Genomic DNA, 23,048 nt, shown 5'->3' with positions numbered 1-23,048 from the left:
AATAACCTTATTTTATGTTTGCTAGCCTGAACTAATTAATATGCAGCATAACAGCAGGGATGTCACCTTTTTTGGCTCACTTGGTCATGGATATACAATTGTGCTGATAATTAGGGGGCATGCTACCCTCCCAGACCCCCAGGCCCCCAAGGTTTTCTCTGTATAACCCTTTGCTGTCCTGAAACTCACTTTCTAGACCAGGATGACCTGGAAACTTGAGCTCTGCCTGCCCCTTTGTCCCAGCTAGGATTAAAGGCATGTGCCACCACATCTAGTGGTTCTGTCTGTCTGTCTTTCTTCCTTCCTTCCTTCCTTCCTTCCTTCCTTCCTTCCTTCCTTCCTTCCTTCCTTTTTTTTTTTTCTTTTTATAAACCCACAGCACTAAGCAAGCATGCTTGTCTTGGTTTGGTTACTGGAGAATTAGATCTAGACAGCGACTGCATCGTGCTATGCTGGTTCACTCCTCAGTTAAATGTAACTTGGAGATGGTCAATTCATGTAGTTCACAGTTGAAACAGGAAAGTGTGAATTAATTGTCATTCTTGATACACATAGATCATCTTTCATGAAAACTGGGAGTTTGTAGCCAGGTGAGCTCATAGGTGTGACCTTGAGGGTTATCAGTGTCAGTCTTGTTCATTAGAACTCAGCTTCATTTCCATTTTCAAATACTCAGCTTTGCTTCTATAATTATTTACCAAGGTATAAGAGGATATTGGCCTCTTACCTATTAGGACAGTTTAATATAAGTAAATATCATTTACCTGTGACATCATGGCGCTTACCTTTATGCTTTTTTTAATGTGTTCATTTGATCATTTTGAGTTAATGATTAGATCTTTGTGGATTTTTCTAGTTTAATTGGTTAGTTTGTTTGTTTATTTATTTATGTGAATTTAGAGGCCTGTGGGTAAGTTTGACAGATTGTTTTCCTGGCATGTGCAGAGCCCTGGATGCAAACCCTAACTCTTAGTAAAACGTTCACAAAGAATAAAGCATTGGACGTACTCTAGACAGCTGCTTAGCCCACCTTAAAGAAGCCTCCGTAGCACAATTTACCTGCTCAGTATTAATGGCTCAGTGGTTTAAGTGCTTTAGCCGAAGGACTTAGGTGTGGGTCCCAGCACCCACATGGAGGGTCACAACCAACAGTAAATTCTTAGAGGTTTGGTGTCTTCTTCTAACCTCCGACAAATCAGACATGAACATGGAGCACATACACACATGTAAATAGAAATCAATCTAAAACTGCTTATAATGTTGCGTAGTGGCTGGAGAGCCTTGCACAAGAACTGGGTTTGCTGGGTTTGCTGTTTGCTAGTATTGAGCTGCGCTGGCAGCTGCCTTGCACCTCTAGCTTAGTTAGCTCTAGGTGGTCCTGTGTCCTTTTGGCCTGTGTTGGCCCCTGTGAACATGTGGCATGCACTTAGGCAGGAAGTCATACACATAGAGTTAAAACAAGCAACTTATTAATGTGCCTAATGTTCTTCTCCCCTGGCTGTCCTAGATCGAAGGACAAGGACATGGAGCTGTGTTTGACTGCAAGTTTTCACAGGACGGACAACATTTTGCCTGTACAGATTCTCATGGGCATCTTCTGATATTTGGCTTTGGATGCAGCAAGCCATATGAAAAGGTCATTTCTAATGCTTTCTTGTAGCATATAAAATGAATAGTTGGGAGAGGAAGTTTGGACATAGTTATTTAATTTCCTGGTGTTTCTAATTTTAAGTACCTTTAATATTACTGTCTTTAACAAATACAGATCTCAAACTGTCATTCTATGATCTGTACTTTTATAGATTCCTGATCAGATGTTTTTTCATACTGACTACCGACCACTGATAAGAGATTCCAATAACTATGTCTTAGATGAGCAGACTCAGCAGGCACCTCATCTTATGCCTCCACCATTCTTGGTGGATGTGGATGGAAACCCTCATCCAACCAAGTTCCAGAGATTAGTACCAGGTCGAGAAAACTCAGCAGATGAACATTTGGTTCCACAGCTAGGCTACGTGGCCACAAGTAAGTGCAAATTCCTTTTTTCTGTGTGCATCTGTGTCTTGTCTGTCTTTTGGATTTTGCCATGTATTTCTGGTTTTTCTGTAACTCCCTGTGTAGAATAGGCTGGCTTTGAAATTGGAGCTCTGCAGCAGTGTGCGCAGATGAAGGGCCATAGAGTACAGTAGACTTAGGGGGACTCCACAGGGAACTTGAAGTTTTTTGTGACTTAGTACTTAGTCTTTTTTGCTGACTTGAGTTACTCCCCTGTTGTGTAGGGTCTTCCTAACAGGTTAGTTCTTGAGAACTACCTTACCACAGTGCTTTGCTTCTGTTTTCCTTTGCTCAGGGTACCACCCCTGAGCTTCATGGCCAGCCTGTTCTTCCTGTGTATCACGATGACAGATTAGTGTGTGACTTTGCAGGTGATGGGGAGGTGATTGAACAGATTATAAGCCTGCACACCAACGACAGTGGAGATGCAAGCCCGGAGTCCAGCGTCTTGGATGGCATGATTAGGCAGCTGCAGCAGCAGCAGGACCAGAGACTGGGAGTGGATCAGGATGGGACTGCAAATGGACTTCCCAGTGGGGAAGGGACACCCCGAAGAGGGAGTGAGTACAAGTAAAATTCTGTGCGAGAGTAATAAAATAAAGAGATGTGGCTTCATTGCCAGATACATGCATCTCAGAGCCCAAGAACAGCTAAGTAGTGTTCTGAAAATTGCTTTGTTACTCAAAAAAAAAAAAAAAAATGGATGATGAGTGGATATGAAGTTCGTTAAGTACTCTGAAAGTCTGTCAACGGTCTTAGCTGTGGGGTAGGTTTTCAGAGTATATTAAATGAGAGCAGATAACATTATTTTTAAATGAAAACTAGCTTTCTCTTGCTTTGGCATTCACATCTTTTGTGCAGCCTAGTTGAGTAGAGACTTTCCTTTCTTACTTACTAAGTCAGTGTTGAGAGTGAGCTAGGACATGCTCCTTTATCTTGTGTGCTCAGAGACCCAGGAGTACTCCGTTATTGCTGCACAGTGACAGCCTGATGGGGCCTTAAGAGTTTCATGTCCATAAAGAGACACCATGACCACCACAGCTTTATAAAGAACATTTGAGCCTAGCTTACATTTTAGTTCATTATTGACGTGGCAGAAAACAATGGCATGCATGCAGACATGGTTCTGGAGGAACCTATGTGCACATGTATGTATGCACATGTCTGTGAGTACCCATTTAGGTCAAAAAGGGCTAGAGTCACAGATAGTTGTGAGCTGGGATCTAACCTGGGTCCTTTACAAGAACAGCAAGTGCTCTTAACCGTTGAGCCATCTCTTCAGCCCAGATTATTTCTGTTGTGTGTGTATGTGTGTGTGTGTGTGTGTGTGTGTGTGTGTGCTTGCCTGTTTGAGTGTCTGCCATTTGTGTCCAAGTACTTGCGGGGCTGGAAGAGAGTGCTTAGAGCTACGTGGCCTTCATGGAGTTAGAGCCACCTGATGGAGGTGCTGGGAACTGACCTCGGGTCCTTTGTACTAACAGGAAATGCTCTTAACTCCTGAGCCATCTCTGCCCTTTTGTGGTAATTATGAAAATTTTTATTGTTAGAATTATTCTAACTGTTGTGTCTGTGAGAGAGTGTGTGCATGTTTCTGTTATGTTTGTGTAGTGTATGTGTGTGTGTGTGTGTAAGGCCCACAGAGGAAGATCCCATGAAGCCGGTGTTCAGATGGTTTGCTAGTTGCCTGCTCAGTAGCCTAGTCTGTAACATTGTTCTTGTTATATAGCTTCCCCAGTTTAGTGGGGCATCTATCCTTAGCAAAGGTTTTCCCAAAAAACAAACTGTTTTGAAATAAAGATGCAGTGGAATACATTTGTATATTTTATAATTTCAGAATATATAGAAAAAGTTCAAGTGGCAGTTTACCAATTAATAAGTATTCTACGTTGTGGTTTTAGTTGTTTTAAAGCTTTCTTCTTACAAGCTGTTTTTAGTTTGTCCTTTTTCTGGTTTGGAAAAAGGTGTGTCCTAGTAGGGGGAATGCGTTGTTACTGTGTGCTAAATGAACATAATAACTGGAAATACTTTAAAAATACTTCCTGATATTTTTCTTCTAGGTTTTAGAAGACTGAGTTTAGACATCCAGTCTCCTCCAAACATCGGTCTCCGTCGGAGTGGGCAGGTTGAAGGTGTTCGTCAGATGCATCAGAATGCTCCTCGGAGTCAGATTGCTACAGAGCGTGACCTCCAGGCTTGGAAGCGGAGAGTAGTTGTTCCAGAGGCACCGCCCGGCATGTTCAGGTCCATAACTATTAGGAGGATGTCATTTTATATTTTATTTTATTTTACGATTTATTTATTTTATTTATGTATGTGAGTACACTGTCGCTGTCTTAAACACCAGAAGAGGGCATTGAATCCCATTACAGATGGTTGTGCGCCACATGAAAGTACAAAGAATGTACAAAGAACAAAAACTGATTTCTAAGAAAAAATAAAAAAAATAAAAAGACCAAAATAAAAAAAAAACAAAAACAGGCTGGGCAGTGGTGGTGCATGCCTTTTAATCCTATCACTTGGGAGGCAGAGGAAGGCAGATCTAAGCTAAAGAAAAAAGATTTAAGGTTTGTCCAGTTTTTTACAGACCTAGGTTACTACTGGATGTTCGAGAATATTAATAGTAGGGGTGCTGGGCGTGGTGGCGCACGCCTTTAATCCCAGCACTCAGGAGGCAGAGGCAGGTGCATTTCTGAGTTCGAGGCCAGCCTGGTCTACAGAGTGAGTTCCAGGATATCCAGGGCTACACAGAGAAACCCTGTCTCAAAAAACCAAAAAAAAAAAAAAAAAAAGAAAGAAAGAAAAAGAAAAAAGAGTAGGGGCTAGAGAGATGGCTCAGCAGTTAAGACCTGATCCAGAGGTCATGAGGTCAAATCCCAGCAACCACATGGTAGCTCACAACCCCCGTAATAAGATCTGACACCCTCTTCCAGTGCGTCTGAAGTCAGCTACAGTGTGCTTATGTACAATAATAAATAAATCTTAAAAAAAAGAAAGATAAATACATACATAAAATCTAAACTTGTAGCCAGGCGAGTCTTGACCATGATGAGGTGCTGCGCTTGCTCCTGCCTCCCAGTGGCGGGGCTGGAGCAGCTGAAGCGTCCTCTCATTTCAATAGCTTGTGTGCTCTTTTGAGGTGCTGTGGACCCAGTAGCCTCTAAAGCTGCAGTGATGTACTGTGTACCTCAGTCCAAGAACCTCTGTCACCATATCCTTAATTTTTTAGGCGGTTGGAAGACATTCGCATAGAGAGAGGCGAGGAGGAGAGGAACCTATATGTAATAGGGAGAAAGAGGAAGACTTTCCAGGTTCCACAAAAGGTAACTTGATTCTCCTTTCTTGGGAATGAGGAAATTATCATAAAATTAGAATTCTGTGTTTTTTGTGATTTATAAAAACAGCAATAGCTTTTTTTTTTTTTTTTTTTTTAATTTATTGCTTAAAGTCTTTTGTTGGGCATTTAAAGCCAACATAGAACTGTTGAGTTCTTTTTGTTTTCTTTGAGACAGGGTTTCTTTTTGAGACTGCCCGTGCCTCCTGGGTGCGCTGGGATTAAAGGCACTCACCTCTGCCACCACCAGCACCATGCTGACCTGTGACCATACATTAAGATGTCTTCCTGTCCTTTCACAGCTGCTGACTGGCTTTCTGAGGTAGCCATTGTCACAGCTCATGTGGCTGCTGTGTAGGTCTTTGTACTCTTGAAGTTCCAGTGGTGTCAGTCCTGTCCCCTCTCTTTGGTGAGCATAGCAGAGGTAGTAACACCTCACGTAGCCGGGCTTTGTCTCTGTGTTTAAAGATTTATGCATTTATTTTATATGAATACACTGTCTCTTCAGACACACCAGAAGAGGGCATCGGATTGAATTTCAGATGGTTGTGAGCCACTATGTTGTTCCTGGGATTTGAACTCAGGACCTCTGGAAGAGTAGTCAGTGCTCTTAACCTCTGAGCCGTCTCTCTGGCCCCCAAGCTCTGTAGCCAAGGAAGACCTTAAATTTCTGGCAACTTTTGTCTTTAGATTTTTTTCAAGACAGAGTTTCTTTGTGTGACCCTGGCTGTCCTAGAATATGCTCTGTAGATCATTCTGGCCTTGAATTCAGAGACATCCACCTGCTTCTGCCTCCTGGGTGCTGGGATTGATGGCATGTGCCAACACTGCCTGGAAACTTCTTTTTTTTAAAAGATTTATTATGTGTGTGTTTGCCTGTGGAGACTAGAAGGTGTTGGATTACCTAGACATTTGTGCTGGGAATTGAACTCTAGTCCTTTGGAAGAGCTGTATATGTTCACCCACCCAGCGATATTTTTTTTTCTTTTTATTTATCATATGTAAGTACCCTGTAACTGTCTTCAGACACACCAGAAGAGAGCATCAGATCTCAGATGGTTGTGAGCCACCATGTGGTTGCTGGGATTTGAACTCAGGACCTTTGGAAGAACAGTCAGTGCTCTTAACCACTGAGCCAACTCTCCAGGCCCCCAGCTATATTTTAAGCTATTTTTTTTTTTTTTAATCACTGCATAGTCAAAGATACTGCAAGCTTCTATCTTAGAGTGGTGAGATTGCACAGGTGTATGCCGGCATGCATATCTGTGGGATTCTGGGAACAAGCCTTAACTCTAAGGGTTGTATTAGGTCTCAAGCATTTACCAACTGAGTACACCCCAGCCCTTGACTCCCCGTTGAGTGTAGCTTCATGTCATTCATGGCAGCATGGACGTGTAAGGCAGTGTGGGCATGAGGCTCGTGAGCTGCTGTGGCCTGTTTTTAAAGCTTTCCAAGGAACTAAAAGGAAAAAATACCGATTTGAGTTAACAAAATTATTTTTAATCTTTGTCTCCTTTAAAGCCATTTAAAGTTGACTGCATACAATGGCAATTTTGTCATACTGATGCCCATGCCTCTTCATGTTGTAGTCCAATTCGATGGTTTTGGTGTCCCAGTCTAGACAACGGACGTGTAGGCGTAAATATGCAAATTATAGTAGAAGAAACGCTGACCAGTATGAATTATCTTCTGGAAATGAATCTTCGGGCTCTGTTAGACATGTAAGTAGAAAGACTGCGGGGTCACCTAATGTGGATTTGCCTGACTCTTGTGTACACACACACACACACACACACACACACACTGTGTGATGTTAGGGATTAAAGAGGCCTAGGCATGGTAGGCAGATTGTGAGAGATCACCCCTCAGGCCTTCTGACCTCTTGACCTTGAGGAAGGGTCTTCCTGAATCCTAAAGGGGTGGAAGGGCCTTTGGACTTGGGGTTGTCCCTGTCTCCCACATGCTTGCAGTCTGTGCCAACAGGTTCTGCTGAGTTTGTCTTAGGTCTAAGCATGCCATGGTATGTTGGTGGAATCAGCCTGTATTATAGCCTGGGTGAAAGTGCTCGCTGACAGCCTGTGGGTTCTGGGGTCCAGCTGAGTCAGTATGCCTGACAGCAAGCACCTTTACCCTCTGAATTATTCTTTACTTTGAGGTAGAGATAAGTCACAAGTTTGGTTTTGACCCTTTGTCAGCTGTTGGAGAAAGAAATGTGGTTATTGTGCTTGCAAGGGTGCCGGATGTCCCTGAGCTCGAGCCGTGCACTTAACCACTGAGCCCAGTTTGACTTTTTTTTTTTTTTTTTTTTAAATAAAGATTTTTATTTTATGGCTGTGGGTGGTTTGTCTGCCAGTATGTATGTTAATCATGGGTGTGCTTTTAAAAAGTGCCTGTGGGGCCAGAAGAGGGTTTGGATTGCTTGGAACAGGCGTTTACAGTGAGTTGCCATGTGAGTGTTGGGAGCTAGGTTCAGGGAAATATTTTTATCCAGTGAGCCCCAATTTGCCTTACTTTTTTTTTTTTATTATTGATTTTTGAGATAGAGATTGTGTAGTTATGGCTGTCCCCCTGGAACTCATTCTGTAGTCCAGACTGGCTTTAACTCACAGATCTGTTTGTCTCTGTCTCCGGAGTGCTGGGATTAAAGGCGTGTGCCATCACCACCTGGCACTTGCCTTGATATTTTTTTTTTTTGGTTTTTCGAGGCAGGGTTTCTCTGTGTAGCCCTGGCTGTCCCGGACCTCACTCTGTAGACCAGACTGGCCTCAAACCCCAAAATCCGCCAGCCTCTGCCTCCGGAGTACTGGGATTAAAGGCGTGCGCCACCATGCCCAGCACATGTATTTATATTCATGTGTGTCTGTATATGAATTTATGTGTGCCACAGCTTGGACACAGAGGCTAGAGGCCATCTTGGGGGAAAGTGGCTTTTAATTTCCCATTGTGTGTATCTTGAAGTTCAAACTCAGGTTATCAGCTGAATTGGTGAGGGTGAGTGCTTTTACCTCCTCAGCCATTTTGCCAGCCCTGTTCAATTTTATTTTTATTTATTTTTAGATTAAAGACAGCATCTCCTGTACTCTAGGCTTGCCCCATGCTTACTGTGTCGCTTAGGTGACATTTCCTGGTCTTTCTGCTGCTGGGTTCTCTCTTGGCTTCCGAGGGGTTCTTGTTGCTAGGCAACCCTTCCAGCTGCTCTTCTCAGGCCTTTAATTAAAACAGCAACAAAACCAGAATTTCCCAGGCTGGCTTCAACCGTGTATTTCTCTCTGCCTTGGCATCTTGAGTACCTGGGACTCTGGAGCAGATACCCCACTTCTGGTTACCATAGCACTTTTTTTTTCCTCCCTAACTTGCCTTTTCAGGTTATCATTTAAAAGAATCATAGATTATATTGTGTTGACCTCTTGCCTTTCGTAACATACACTGACACATTTATTTTTGCCATATTCCATTCAGTATACCCTTCAGTATTCCACTGTTTGAGTCTAACACTTTGGTGTTTGAGTTTTGACAAGTAAGTATCCATGGAGATGTGAAGCATCTGTGTGCAAGTTGTGAACACAAACTGTTACTTTAGGAGCTTTCTGAAGACCAAGGATTAGGTGAGGGGCCTGTTTGGCATTGAGTCAGAGTGCCTGCACCATTTTGCGTTTTCATAAGCAGCAAAGGAGCATTCCTATTGGCTCACATTTTTTCAAGGTGTTTCTATTCTCCATTATCTGTGTGTTCAGTGTGACTCTAGCTAAAATACTCCTAAGTTACTTTTGAAGATATTGGCAAACTTTTAAAATCCATTGTATGGAGAGGAGAGAAGGCCACGACAGCTAACACAAGATTACAGAAGAATGTAATTAAAGGATGGACAGTGGCTGTCATTGTGACTTGTTAAGGCGTAGTTTTCAAGAAAGTGGTGTTGGTGGAAGAACAGACAGAAAGGTCAGGGCAGCAACATGATCAGTCATGAACAGATCAGTGCTCTGTTGCTTTCAAAACGGGAAAGCTGACCACAGAACAGCTCAGTGCTTGAGCTATGACTGATGGAACAGCTGGATACACACAATGCACAAAATCATTCTGAGTCGCCTGTGACTTGGGTTCACTCCGTCTTGCTCAGTGGTACAGCCCTGGATCACTGATTCCCCAAGGCTGAGGCTCTCTATATGGGGAAAGAGGAAATAACAGCTCAGGGTGAATCACAAACTGAATGTAAATGTAAAGGAGAGTTTAATATTTGTAGAACCTGAAGATAGAATATATAGGTGTCCTCAGAAAGCAATGTTATTTTATGTACAGTAGTCAAATTGGAAACTGACAAAATTGAAATTTCAGAATTGCTCCAGAAAAGATAACTGATAATGTTACGAGATAAATAGACAAAACCACAAATTGGGACAAATACTTAAAAAGTTTGCATTCGTGTATATAAAGCACTATTGAAGTGGAGTAATAGAAAGTTGTTCCCTTTTCAAAACGGGAAAGCATCTGCCAGTCACCTCACTAGTAAAGACACATAGATAGGAAATCACACTTTGAAGATGCTGGCCATCTCATCTCAGTAGTCAGATGCTGAAACTCCTGTGTTCCTCAGTGCCAACGTCCGGAGCCCTAGTCTGTTCTGGGCATCGTGGCTGTCAGCCTCACAAGTCCTCTTTGGAAATACCTTGGTAAATATAAGGGTTTGGAAGCTAGGCTTGGTGTTGCATATCTGCAATCCCAGGAAGGTCAGGAGTTCAAAGCCATTCTTCAGTACAGAGTGAGTTGGAGGCCAGCCCAACACATGCTACCGTCTCTCAAAAGCCCTTTGTGGTTTGTTTATTAAATGTGCCTTGCTTTCTACGTCTTATTTAATTGCATTTCTTCTAATTACTTGAGTTCCTTAGGTATACTGTCTTGTTGGGATGATGTAGCAGTTTTGTGTGTCATGCAGCCTACAGCATCAAGATTTTTCTTTTCCCTTGACCATCTAGGAGACATCTTATGATCAGAGTGAAGGTTCTTGTTCTTCAGAAGATGACGAGTGGAGAAATGACAGAAGAAGTGGTAGTGACAGCGACAGCTCAAGGTACCACGAGTGTCCTGTCCCTGCCTCAGACAAAGACACGTGCTCCACTAGCTCAGGACTGGACAGGACACCACACCCTACAATGCTTTGTGTCTTAGTAAAGCATGCTAACACTAATTATCTGTAGGCCTTTTAAACTGAGCATTCAAAGAGTGTGGGCAGCCTTTTCATGTATTTATTAACTTTTTTAATGTCTTTAGTTAGGATCCAGGTTTCAATATGAGAATGTGAGCCTGCATCTTTTTCATATTGCTTCCCTCTACAAAAATGGCATGGCCATCCCCAGAAGCTTTCTCCGTGTCCGTAGTGCACAGGCCATCTCGCCTTTGCTGTCTCTCTGTGGTGCTCTTGGCCTCAGCTCTGTCTCCTTTGCTCTGTTGTGACTGGTACCTGACTGTTGTCCCAAAGCATAAGAATGTGCACTATTCTCTTAAGAAGGTTTTTTTAAATTGTGCAATGCTCATGACATAAATGCTGATCACACTGTGAAGATCTTGAGAGATGAATGATCAAATCGCCAATAGTGGCCACAGCTGGGACCTGATCCCTTGATGTGTGGTGAAGCTTCATTGTGGGCTTTCCTCAGTGTGCCTTGCATCTGTTGCTGCCTTCCTGCATTCACCTTAAGCGTTCTGTTTGGGATGAGTCGCTTCCTTGGGCTCACTTGGAGGCTGCATTAGTGGTTGGTGATGCAGGTAGATTTATGGATCAGTATCTGCCAGTGTCATGGAGGTGATGGGGCTCTTCCTAGGGCTTTTAGTACTTCTCAGTAACTATGCTCTGCTTTCTGAGAGGGATGTTACTGCTTGGCTGTAGGCTTGACTTTGATCAGCTGTCATTTGTCCCAGCCTGCAGGACAGTTGGACAGGGTCTGAGGAACCACCTGTGGAGAGAATGGGGGGCGAGAAACACAAGGACGGACAGCAAGTCTGATTGATCAAGCTGTTAAATTTTTATTTTTCCCAGGCAGGTTTTATGCCCACAGAAGCAGGGTATGGGGAGGGGGATGACACAGAATCGCTCTTTGTTTCTGGGAGAATGCACCTTCCCAAAAGCAGGATATTGGCTAGGTAAAAAGATCAGCAGGAGAAACAGAACAGAACGGGTTGCTAGGTACCTGTTCACAAGATCTATAGCTATTTGTTCTTAACTGGGGACAGTACTTTCCCACAGAGGCCTCACTTTTCCCACAGAAATCTCAACTAAGCTAGGACTTTTCCACTAAGGCTAAGACTTTGTGAGTAAGCACTTATGGCTGACAAGGCAGTTACATTCAAACAGGGTCGGTTGCTCCCAACAGTCATTTAGAGGGTACTTGACAGAAGAAGGAGCTGGAGCTGTGGCTCTGATTGTAGAGCACCTGCCTGCTGTGCACAGGGTTGTGGGCTAGACCTCCAGTGCCACAGAACGCAAGAAGCTCCTTTCTTTAGCTTGGGTTAAACAAACGCCCCACATTACCTCTTTCCAGTGATGGTGAAGAGTTCTCTGTTTCTTTATTCATTTCATGTGTCTGAGTGTTGTGCCTGAATGTAGTCTGTGCCCTATGTGCATGTCTGTTGCCCAAAGCCAGAAGAACTGAAGTTCCTGACAGTTGTGGCCCAGCCCTGGAAGAGCAGCTGATGCTCTCTCTCACCTTGAGCTGAGCTGTGTTTTCAGCCCTGGGGAAGATTTCTTTCTCCATCTTTGTCATGATCTGTAACCCGTGGGTCTTAGCTGGTAGTATAAGCAGGATGTTCAAGTTAAGCTGAGGCTGTCATCTTCCTCTCTCCATGTTCACCTTCTAATTCCTCTGGTGTTCTATTTGGAACTCGCTGTTACCATGAAATTTAAAGCATTCTCCCCTTGCAGTGACTCTTCATCGCAGTATTCTGATTGGACAGCTGACACGGGGATCAACTTGCAGCCTCCTCTCAGGATGTCATGTCGTCGTCGAGTAACTCGATTCTGCAGTACTTCAGAGGATGAAATGTCCATGGAGAACATATCACCTCCTAAACGAAGGCGTAAAAGAAGGAAAGAAAGCAAGCCTAAGAGGGAGGTAAGAAAAGCAATCCAAGAAAAAGAAGGTGTGCCTCTACTTTGTTTTCTACATGTAGGTTTTTTGGCTTTTCTGATTCATTCTTTCTTTCTTTCATTCATTCATTCATTCATTCATTCACTCATGTGCATACGTATGCACGTATATATGTATGTATGCTTGCATTTCTTGGCTGTTTCTCAAGTTTTCTTTTCTCTTTATTTAGATTTTGAATCCAGGACCTCAAACCTCATTCTGTGCACATAGATCTTCAGCACAATGTGTGGTGCTGCACAGCCATAACTTTGTAGATTGCTCTCCTCAGAGCCCCCTTATTGTATCCATGAGACCGTGTGCTCCACTGCTGCACTGCTCCAGCCTGGATGGCTCTTCCAGTTCAATGTTTCTTGAGTTTTATTTGTATAAACAGATGTTCTTAAGGGTTTCCTTTTTGTAATTATTGGTGTCTCTCAGAAGTGGGTTTTTAGGGGATCTATTGCAAAGGAGTTGGAAGGTCCTACTGTTTTGAATTTGCTGTCAAGAGAAGAGGGGGATTTGGACATTCCTCCCCCAAAAAACAAACAAACAAAAAACCCAAAACCCCAAACAAACCAATAGCAGCAGGGGCGGCAGCAGCAGCAATAACAGGGTTCCTTTTTTCTCTGTGTAGCTTTAGTCTCTACCTCAGAGTGCTAGGGTTAAAGGTGTGCCCCACCCCCACTCGCCTCTTGTTTCCACATTTGTTTTCTATTTTTTATCTTAATTTTTTCCTGTGAATGCAGCCCTGCTTTCTTTAATATGTGCCAGTAGGGACTGTTTCCTGCTGCTGCTGTTGTTCAAAGCTCCCAAGGCTTTTTCGTTTGTCTTGTGTTTCTGTGTAACAGGTTCCCTGACATTTAGGTGTAAGAAGGAGCATTTCTCATTTCTTGCTTGGGTGGGTCAGAAATGTAGGTTCTCTGGTCCTGAGTCACAGGTCTGATGGTGGCTATATCCAAGTCCTCCCTAGAGCTCCATCATCTTCCGAAGCTTAGTCATGTGACTTTGGCTGTGGCTCTTAACTCCTTGTCTCACGTGCCTCTCCCTGCAGCTAGCTCCTTTGTGTGTAGCATGCTGTCCTACTTCCCCCAGAGCCACTGGCTCAACAGTAAAGCAAGGGGTACACTGCACTGCTTCTCACATGGCTCAAGCGGCATCCTTGCAGAGTGACTCACTGAATGTCCCTGAGCTGAAGAGGAGTAAGCAGCACATGTGGAGAACATGTGTTGAAAATGCACCAACTCAAAAACCTCAAGTCAACAGGAGACGACCTGTAGGGCTGGGGATGGTGGTATTGGTTCAGTTGGTTTCTTGTTTACCTAGCACTCATGAAGCCTAGGTTCCATCTCTAGCACCATGTACAGCAGGCATGCTGTTCCTCATCTGTAATCTCAGCAGTCAGGTGAAGGCAGGCAAATGAGCAGTTTGTCATGTTTAGCCACATACTGAGTTAGAGGCTATTTGGGAATAAACAAAACCTGTCTCAGAATACTAAAATAAACAGGTAAGAGTGTTAGGCACCTAGTCTGACAGCTTGAGTTTGTTCTTGGAACTTGGAAGTGTGTGCGTGCACACATGCAATCAACAAATTAAAATAAAAAACATAGACATGAAAGGAGATTTCTTAATTATTACTAGGCTGCGTTCAGACTTACAGTCTTGGCAGAGTGGCTCATGCCTAGAAGATGCTCAGAAGGTAGCTCCTCTAGTGGGAAAGAGGATGCTGGCGTGAGGGAGTGCTGGGCTGGGTCTAGGTACCTCCACAGTGATTGTAGAAGCTGCAGGTAACAGAAGGATTGGATCCGGATGCATTTATAATTTTTTTTTGTATTGATCCAAATAAAACTACTCAGAATAGTTGAAGTAAACAGTATATATGTTGCCTCTTTTCTACCAAGCTGTATTGTCTTCCTCCTGGCAGAGTTTGCGAAGGATGAGTCCAGCAGAACTTGCAAATATGGAATACCTGTATGAGTTTCACCCTCCTGTGTGGATAACGGACACCACACTTCGGAAGTCTCCTTTTGTTCCTCAGATGGGAGATGAGGTGAGGGCAGAAACTTTCAGGGCCGTGCACTTGAAAGCTCAGTGGCTTCCTAGTAAACACACCTTCCCTTTGCAGGTGATGTACTTCCGTCAGGGTCATGAAGCTTACATTGAAGCTGTCAGAAGAAATAACATTTATGAGCTAAACCCTCACAAGGAGCCATGGAGGAAAATGGATCTTAGGGTAGGTCAATGCTAGCATCCAGATCTGGTGCAACAGAACTTTAGCGCAGGGGACAGATGGTTGTAAGAGCTGGAAAGGAGAGCCACCCACATGACATGAATGGAGGGATGCTACAATATATTGTTGTGTGATACATAAATAGCAAACATTTTGATCTGTCATTCAGACACTCGATGAGGTGGTTGTGTGGTCCATGCATGCTTCCTGGGGGTGTAATTGGCAGTAGAGTTCAAGGTAAATGGTTTTCAGGCCTTTGTAGCCAGTTTTATTTCTAGTATCTTAGACAAGAAGTAGAAAGCTCATAAATACACGAAGAAGGCAGTTCCTGTGATCTTGCACATAGAGTGACATGGGATCCACGTGCTTTATCATAGTAGCCAAGTTAAGCTGCGCTGCATTTCTGCATTGTCTGTTGTTGAAGTGTAGAACTTACTGTGTGATGAGAGGGAAATGCGGTCTATAGACAGAAAATCACCAGGATATCAGCAGTTTCTGTATTTTGATGCTTTTATATATAGTAAGGTAGAAAATGTAAAAAAAATTAAATTTATTTTTATTTTATATACTTTGATGTATCTGTGTGTCACACGTATGCCTGGTGACAGCAGGACAGAAAGGCATAAGATTTCAAAACAGCCTAACTCCAGAACTTGTTGAGTACACTTGCCATCCAAGCCATCATTTAGAGGGTACAGGAAGGGGAAGTTCAAGGCCAGCCTGAGCTACAGAGACAGTGTTAGATAGATAAGGAAAATGACAGAGAGAAAGCAATGTTGGGAAATATATAAATCTCAATTTGTAACCTTTAGCTCACTCACAGCTACCTTAGGCATTATCTAAGTGAAGCTTCTAAGAACCCACATTTTCCCCTAAAACATGTACGTCACAGGATTCTTGTGCTAAGGAATGCCAGTCAGCAATTTAAAAACCTGTCCTTAGAGGCCATTATCAATAGCAACTGTCACAGAAGCCACACACGAGAAAGACAGTCGGCAGGCATGAGTAGCACCGAGGGACTCCTCCACCTTTTTAGCAACATGCGCACGGGTAACTCAACACCGCAGCAAATGAAGCCGACTCAGTGTGAACTTTATGCTTCTAAATGGCATAATGATGAGTATGCAAATACTAAACCCACATATGAGGATGTATTCTTATTACATAGTAGACAGGAAACCAAAATCACAGGAACAAGGCCATGAAATTTAATACTTAAAATACGATTTTTTCAGGGTAGGAGATGTCTCAGCAGTTAAGAGCACTAACTTCTCTTCCACAGGATCCAGGTTCAATTCCCAGCAAACACACGGTAGCTCAAAACTGTCTGTAACTCCAAGATCTAACACCCTCACAGATATACATACAGGCAAAACATAAAAATTGGAAAAAAAAAAACCAAAACAAGTTATAAGCAAAATCCTGTTGTGTAACATAAAATTACATAAAGATGTTTATTCAGAGAAGGGATAAAATCTAAGGGAGAGTGGGCGAGAGAACGTCTTGCCAAGCTTGAGGGTCTGAATTCAGTCCCCATTTCTTATGTGGTGGCATGAGAGGGTCCACTCCTACACGCACCGCTGTGCCTTACATGGATGGATGGATGCTTTGGCACATGGATACACACACAAATAAATGGAAACACAAAGACAAGAAAATGTCAGATTGGTAACTGCTTATTTCATACTGGTCCTGCACCACTCTGAAATGCCTCACTCTCTGTGACATTTTCTAGTGAGCATACTGACTGCTTAGTGAGCAGGTTTCTGTATAAGATACCACCCTGGAGATTAGGAGGAATGGTGGCAGCCAATGGCTAATTACATGTAGTGTTTGGAATCCAAGGTAGGAATTGGCTTAGTCCAGTAGTGGTACATAGAGAATTACAGAATTGACAAATTGCTTTAAAAACATTTCTAAATAAATGTCTTTTACAGGATCAAGAACTGGTCAAAATTGTTGGCCTAAGGTATGAGGTTGGACCACCAACACTCTGTTGCCTCAAACTAGCATTTATAGATCCAGCAACTGGCAGACTGACGGATAAGTCTTTCTCTATTAGGTATGTATTTCTGCATATAGATAGATACCATTTCTACTGAATGGTTAGATGTAGAGCTTACATCTTGTTTGTCAGTAAGCTCTTCCTTTAGTTGCCTCCGGCATGAGGATCACTGCACAGGCTGTCCAGGTGACACTTAGGCAGGGAGTCTGCTGCTTGGGTGGTTCTTCACAGTGTTCACATAGGTAGGGGATGAGAGCCTTTGCAGGAAGTTTGTCACATGGTGGCTCCTGTCACATGTGACTGTTGAGTGTTACATGTGCTGACCCCAGTTGAGTGCATATTGCATGTGTGCTGTTTTGGAGACTAGAAGTGAAGACAGGGTCTCCCACTAAACACGGAGTTCACTATTTGGTTAGGCTGGCCCACCAGGGACCTCTCTGGCTGTCTCTGCCTTCCTAGCATTTACATCTGACTTCTGTGTGGATCTTGGCAGTCTGAACTCAGGTCCTTATATTGCCTAAAAACACTTATACTAAAGGAGTCCTCTAGCACCCTTTATCAGCTATGGATTTGTTAGATGTGCCTGGGAAGATGGCTCAGCTGAGAAAAGTCTGAGTTGAACCATGCTGGGCAGAAAGATAGGTGAATACCTTGGTACTCACTGGCTTGCCAGCCCCGCCTGCTGGGCATGCTCCAGACCACTGGCACAGCCTGTCTCAAAAGAACAAGGTGGATGGCATTCAGGGTCCCCTGACCTCCACCTATTCTGTGCACATGTACACAGGGGTTGGAGAGGGCAGATAGTACCTGTGCCTTTCGAGCATTGCTGCTTTCCACTGTGGTAATTTTTAAAATTTTCTTTTAGATATCATGACATGCCAGATGTTATTGATTTTCTTGTGTTGCGCCAATTTTATGATGAAGCAAGACAGAGAAACTGGCAGCCTTGTAAGTGTGTCCTTACTGAGTGGCCTTGTAAGCCTGTTCTTACTGAATTGTATATAGTCTTAAAAGCCATTGAGCTGCTGTTTGCATAGAGTACTTTGATTTATGGTATGTAAACAATTTCTAGAAGCATAAATGACCTTTAAATATATCAGCTTAGTATTTGTGTTAGCTGATACCTATTCCATGTAGACTTCTTAGCTAATAATATTGCTTCTGCTAAGATTGTGACCCCTCTGGGGGATGAATGGCTCTTTCACTTGGGTTCCATATCAAATATTTATATTACATTTCATTGCAGTAGCAAAATTTGAAGTAGAAACAGAAATAATCTTATGTTTGGGCCCTCCACAATATGAAGATATGAACTGTATTAAAGTATTGTAGTATTTGGAAGGTTGAGAACTACCTTAAATTTAAAATATTTAAAGCCATTTAAAATAATCTGATGATTAAAAAATAATTCTAAATTTAATACAAAAAATATTGTGGTGTAAGCTGGCTGGTGGTGGAGCCCACACTCTCAATCTCAGCACTTGGGAGGCAGATGCAGGTGGATCTCTGAGTCTGAGATAGGCTTGGTCTACAGAGCAGGTTCCTGAAGAGTCAGGTTTACATGGAGGAATTTTTTTTTTTGCCTTGGAAAAAAACGTTGTGGAGCGCCACAGTATTTTACTGTTGATCAAACAAACTAGAGTTAAGTGATAGGCCTTGAGGAGCTGGTCCTTTAGGAAGCAGACAGGCAGAAAGAGGGCTTATCAGGTACAGACACTTGTTCCTCCTCCAGAGGAATGGAGTTGAATTCCAAAACCCCATGTCAGGCAGCTCATGACTGCCTGTACCTTCATCTCTAGGGGATTTGACACCCTCCTTTCCCCTGGGCATCTACATGCATGTTCTTTGTTTATGGGTTCACCCCACACCCCACCTCTGCTCTGTTTTTTAAAAATTAAAAACAAAAATAACTACAAACATTTGATCAGCAGGATGGTGTAGATGGTCCCCCTGTCCCCTCATATCTCACCCTGATAGCTGGAGTCCGATCCCTAGGATCCACATGATATGTAGAGCACGTGACACCTGAAAGTTGCCCTGACCCCATGTTGCACCCTCCCCACATGTACACTGTATGCTTTGCTTTCCTCTGTAACCTGGCAGTTTTCCCCATAGTCCATGTGTATGTCTAGAGGAAGTTGATTGCTCTCAGCTCGGCAGCACACTATTATCCTATTTCTATTGTTTAATTGTTTTTAAAAAGTTGGCTTTTGGGCTGGTGAGATGGCTCAGTGGGTAAGAACACTGACTGCTCTTCCGAAGGTCCGGAGTTCAAATCCCAGCAATCACATGGTGGCTCACAACCATCCCTAACGAAATCTGACTCCCTCTTCTGGAGTGTCTGAAGACAGCGACAGTGTACTTACATATAATAAATTTAAAAAAAAAAAAAAAGTTGGCTTTTGAGGCAGGGTCTCACTGTGGCAGTAGCTGGCCTGGAACTCAGAGTGGTCAGGTAGCTGGATGTGAGTGCCTTTCTTTGCTGTTTATATAAAGCAGTGTGTTAGTTATGTGTGCAAGGCATGTGTGTAAGTGGGTGGAATTTTATTGACTGAATTCCAGTCAGGATTCACTGTCGTTGTACATTACATTTAAATCTTTACAGTCTTGAGCCACTCCTGCAGGCTAATAACTGTGCTTTGGGTGGGGGTGGGGGTGGGTCATGGTAGGATGCAGAGCTATACCCCAGATCCGTTTTACCCTTTGCTTGATTTGTAGAGGAACCTCTGCGAAAGCCTGTTAGAAAGATTGGCTTTCTTACTGTTGAGTTAGTGTAAACAGTAGGATTGATTAGTGGCTATGTAGTTCTTTTAAACAATAATACATTTTTAATGGTTGAGGGTACTTTTATACTTGATTTTTAACTTTTTCTTTTAAAATTTACTCAATTTTGAGCTTGTAAGTGGGTTCTAGTGAGGTCAGAGGACTTTGGAAGGCCATGCCTGAATCCCTAGAGATTGAGCTCAGGGCTTCAGGATGGAGCCAAGTGCTGCCTTCATCTGCTAACCCTTCTCACTGGCCCCAGACCCCAGTTGATCCTCCTGTATTTTTGAAGGATTTAGAGTACACTTGATGTTGTGTTTGTAGAGACAAGTAAGTATAAGGGGGCTGTAACCATCCACACACAGCAGTGAGCTGAGGTGGCACCACTCTCTCCCCTCGCGTTGGCACCCTCTGAGTACACCCTCAACCCTGAAAAGTTTGTTTTTTCTTAATCTCTGTTCTTGTGTATTGTGGTATTTCATAGGTAAAAGGTATAATAACGTTTGCACATGCATGCCTCAGACTTGATCATTTATCTTATAGGTGACAGATTTCGATCTATAATTGATGATGCTTGGTGGTTTGGAACCGTGTTGAGTCAAGAGCCGTATCAACCCCAGTATCCTGACAGTCACTTCCAGTGTTACATTGTTAGGTTTGTATACAGAAAATGTTGTTTACCGTCTCAGGTCACTGCATAACTAACATGCTTTAGTCCAGGGTCATTTTAAGCCATTGACTCAGTCTGAGCTCCAGAACTTGTAATATTCCTGAGTCAGTCACAGCTCAGCGTTGATGCTGTGTCATTGGTAACCTTCAGGAAACCTTTACTGTTTTGTTGGCTGGCTGATATTCTCACTTCCACCGTGTCTTGTGTATTTTTATATCTCTGAGGAAAGGTCTCATAGAAGTTCTGATATTTTCATAAACCTTACAAAATATTGTAATAATTTATTTTTATGTGTGTGGGTATTTTGCCTGCATGCACCATATGTATGCACCACTTTGGTGTCCTTGGAGACCAGTTGGAGTTACAGAAAGTTGTGAGCTGCAGTGTGGGAGCTGGGAATTAAGTCTTTGTCCTCTGGAAGAGCAACCTCTTAGCTCTTGTGTAAGCTTTTTCACTTTGTGGGTTTGGGTTTGGGTCTTGGCTTTTGTGTTTTGGAGATAGCATTTTTTTAAGTAGTCCTGGCTGTCCTGGCACTCTGCCTCCCTCGTGCTGATATTCATGCTGTGTACCAACAGACTGGCGGCACTTTGATTTTGTTGTATCTTTCTCAATCCTTTTTGTTATTGATTTTGTAAATGTACTGACTGCAGTGACACTGCTAACTTCCATATTTCTCTGTATCTGGTGCCTTGCCGTTCTGTAGTTTGTTTTGGGGGAAGGTTAATAATCAGTGCTTCCTTTGTTCTTCTTAAACAGGTGGGACAACACCGAGACTGAAAAGCTTAGCCCTTGGGACATGGAACCGATTCCTGACAATGGTATGCACTTGTCATAACTGTGCATAGTAGGGCATGTTTGTGACTGTCCATAAATCTCCTGAAGCTGTCAGTCACAATCTCAGAACTTGGCTAGAAGAAAACAGTTGGATGCCTATTTGTCTTAGTTCCTTTTGTTTGGTATTAGCATCTGTACGGTGGATATCTTAGCATCAGCTGTCACATGACCACTTTACCTGGGCCACATGTGTCTGTTCTTTGCTCACACTCATGCTCTGCCCACCCATCTGTGTTCTTGCATTGTATCTTGAAATGCTGTCCCTTCTCCAGCACTGCCTGTCTTTCCTCTACTTCTGCAAGGACCTGGTGTCAGCTGGTGCTCATTTCCTTTGCTCTGGTCAGGTTTGTTGGCGTCTGCTGCCCCTTCGAAAGGCTGTGTTGCGTTGTTCCTGCTCTGCCTTTTCAGTGGTGCAGAGTAGCTACTGTTGGCATTTTGTCACTACTTTAATTATTATTATTACTTAAACTAATTTAACAAGGATATCTGTCATTCCAAAACCTCACCATTTTTAATAACATGAAACCATTAGTAATTGTCCTTGTGATATATTCTTTTTGTTTTGTTTTTCAAGGCAGGATTTGTCAAATCTCTGTAACAGAGCCCTGCCTATCCTGGACTTGGCTTTGTAGACCAGGCTGGCCTCAACCTCACAGAAATCTGTCTGCCTCTGCCTCTTGGGTGCTGAGACTAAAGGCGTGCACCACCACACCTGGCTTGTGATGTTCTTTTGAGTTTAGTGACTTATGCTCGTGTGTACTGGTCTGAGAAGACATTTTACTGTATGTGTGATGTTGTTTTGAGTTTAGTGACTTACGCTCGTGTGTCCTGTCTGAGAAGACATTCTACTGTATGTACAGATAGCAAGAGCAGTAAACCATGTCCCTCCCAGCACTTAGTGCCCAGTGTCAGCTCTGTCCTTCTCACCCTGATGGTGATGACTTAAGTGTCATCTCTTCAAAGGAGACATTTAATGCTGAAGACTTTAATATAATATCTCTAAAGTAATCGGATTCTCAGTCTGTGGCCAGCTTTCCTAAGTGCCACTTGGCACCTGCTTTTTAGTAAGGTATATTCAGAGCCAGTGACAGTACTATGTAAACTCTAGTCCTTTATACTAAGGCTGCTGGCTCCCATTGACAGTTGTCAGCATACAGAAGCAGCATGATGCTAACCGTCATAGAAGCATAGCTTACAGTAGCAGGTGAACACTTCTAGTCAAAGACATTTTTTTCCATTATCATATTCAAGAATGTCCCCGAGTGTCCACAATTCGTCATAATTTTCTCAACATATAGTTTTGTTATCACTATCTTAATGTACTTATAAAATTCTTTTTTTAAAATAATTTCAGACTCACAAGTGTTACAAAGAATTGTTCAGTCATTTTATCTGCTTGGTCAGGGCTGTTGTTAAAGTCAGAGAGTCATCACTGGCACAGCAGTAATGTAGGGCCTGCTTCCATTTGTCCTGTCTTACTGTGCCTGGACTGTGCCGCCTGTAATTGTTGCCATAACTTTACCCTTTGCTTTTACCGTCTTCCTCTGCCTTCTGTGGCCTTGACTCTTCTAATCACAGGGCAGTTATCAGTTATTTCTTGGCATGTACTTCAGTTTTGCTTTGAGCTTTTCTCTTAGTTAAGCTTTTTTTTTTTTTTTTTTGGTTTTTCGAGACAGGGTTTCTCTGTGTAGTCCTGGCTGATCCTGGAACTCACTCTGTAGACCAGGCTGGCCTCGAACTCAGAAATCCACCTGCCTCTGCCTCCCGAGTGCTGGGATTAAAGGTGTGAGCCACCACGCCCGGCTTAGTTAAGCTTTTTTGTGTGTGTGATAATTTTAACACATTTATTGTGTGGTTGTGTGGTGCTAGCATCCTCAGGCTAGAAAGAGGGCGCCAGATTTCCTGTATCTAGATGACAGGTTTTTACAAGCCACTGAGGTCTAATTCCTAGGAATTAGACAATCAGGGAGTGACAGTGACTGCTGAGTGCCACCTGTGGCTCCTAAATGAGTGACACTAACGTACTCTGATGTTGCCTCTCC

At 43.0% G+C, this 23,048-nt stretch overlaps 1 protein-coding gene across 3 annotated transcripts in view; it reads left to right on the top strand.

The window, feature by feature from the left end:
- Positions 1-23,048, top strand: part of Brwd1 (bromodomain and WD repeat domain containing 1) — an 89,970-nt gene that overhangs the window by 34,581 nt on the left and 32,341 nt on the right. For all 3 annotated transcript variants that reach the window (XM_085832443.1, XM_085832445.1, XM_085832444.1), the window contains 14 exons: positions 1,508-1,636; positions 1,803-2,028; positions 2,430-2,618; positions 4,116-4,299; positions 5,285-5,378; positions 6,979-7,110; positions 10,360-10,454; positions 12,303-12,492; positions 14,429-14,554; positions 14,630-14,737; positions 16,672-16,796; positions 17,605-17,687; positions 20,046-20,157; positions 20,929-20,990. In XM_085832443.1, coding sequence (XP_085688569.1) covers positions 1,508-1,636; positions 1,803-2,028; positions 2,430-2,618; positions 4,116-4,299; positions 5,285-5,378; positions 6,979-7,110; positions 10,360-10,454; positions 12,303-12,492; positions 14,429-14,554; positions 14,630-14,737; positions 16,672-16,796; positions 17,605-17,687; positions 20,046-20,157; positions 20,929-20,990 — 1,855 coding nt within the window. The remainder of the gene's footprint in view (positions 1-1,507; positions 1,637-1,802; positions 2,029-2,429; positions 2,619-4,115; positions 4,300-5,284; positions 5,379-6,978; positions 7,111-10,359; positions 10,455-12,302; positions 12,493-14,428; positions 14,555-14,629; positions 14,738-16,671; positions 16,797-17,604; positions 17,688-20,045; positions 20,158-20,928; positions 20,991-23,048) is intronic.

This window comes from Mus caroli, unplaced genomic scaffold (assembly GCF_978045245.1).
Source record: "Mus caroli unplaced genomic scaffold, Mus_caroli_1 scaffold_17, whole genome shotgun sequence".
NCBI lineage: Eukaryota > Metazoa > Chordata > Mammalia > Rodentia > Muridae > Mus > Mus caroli.
The sequence above is the reverse complement of the archived record's forward strand: the minus strand, read 5'-3'. Positions and strand labels throughout refer to the sequence as shown.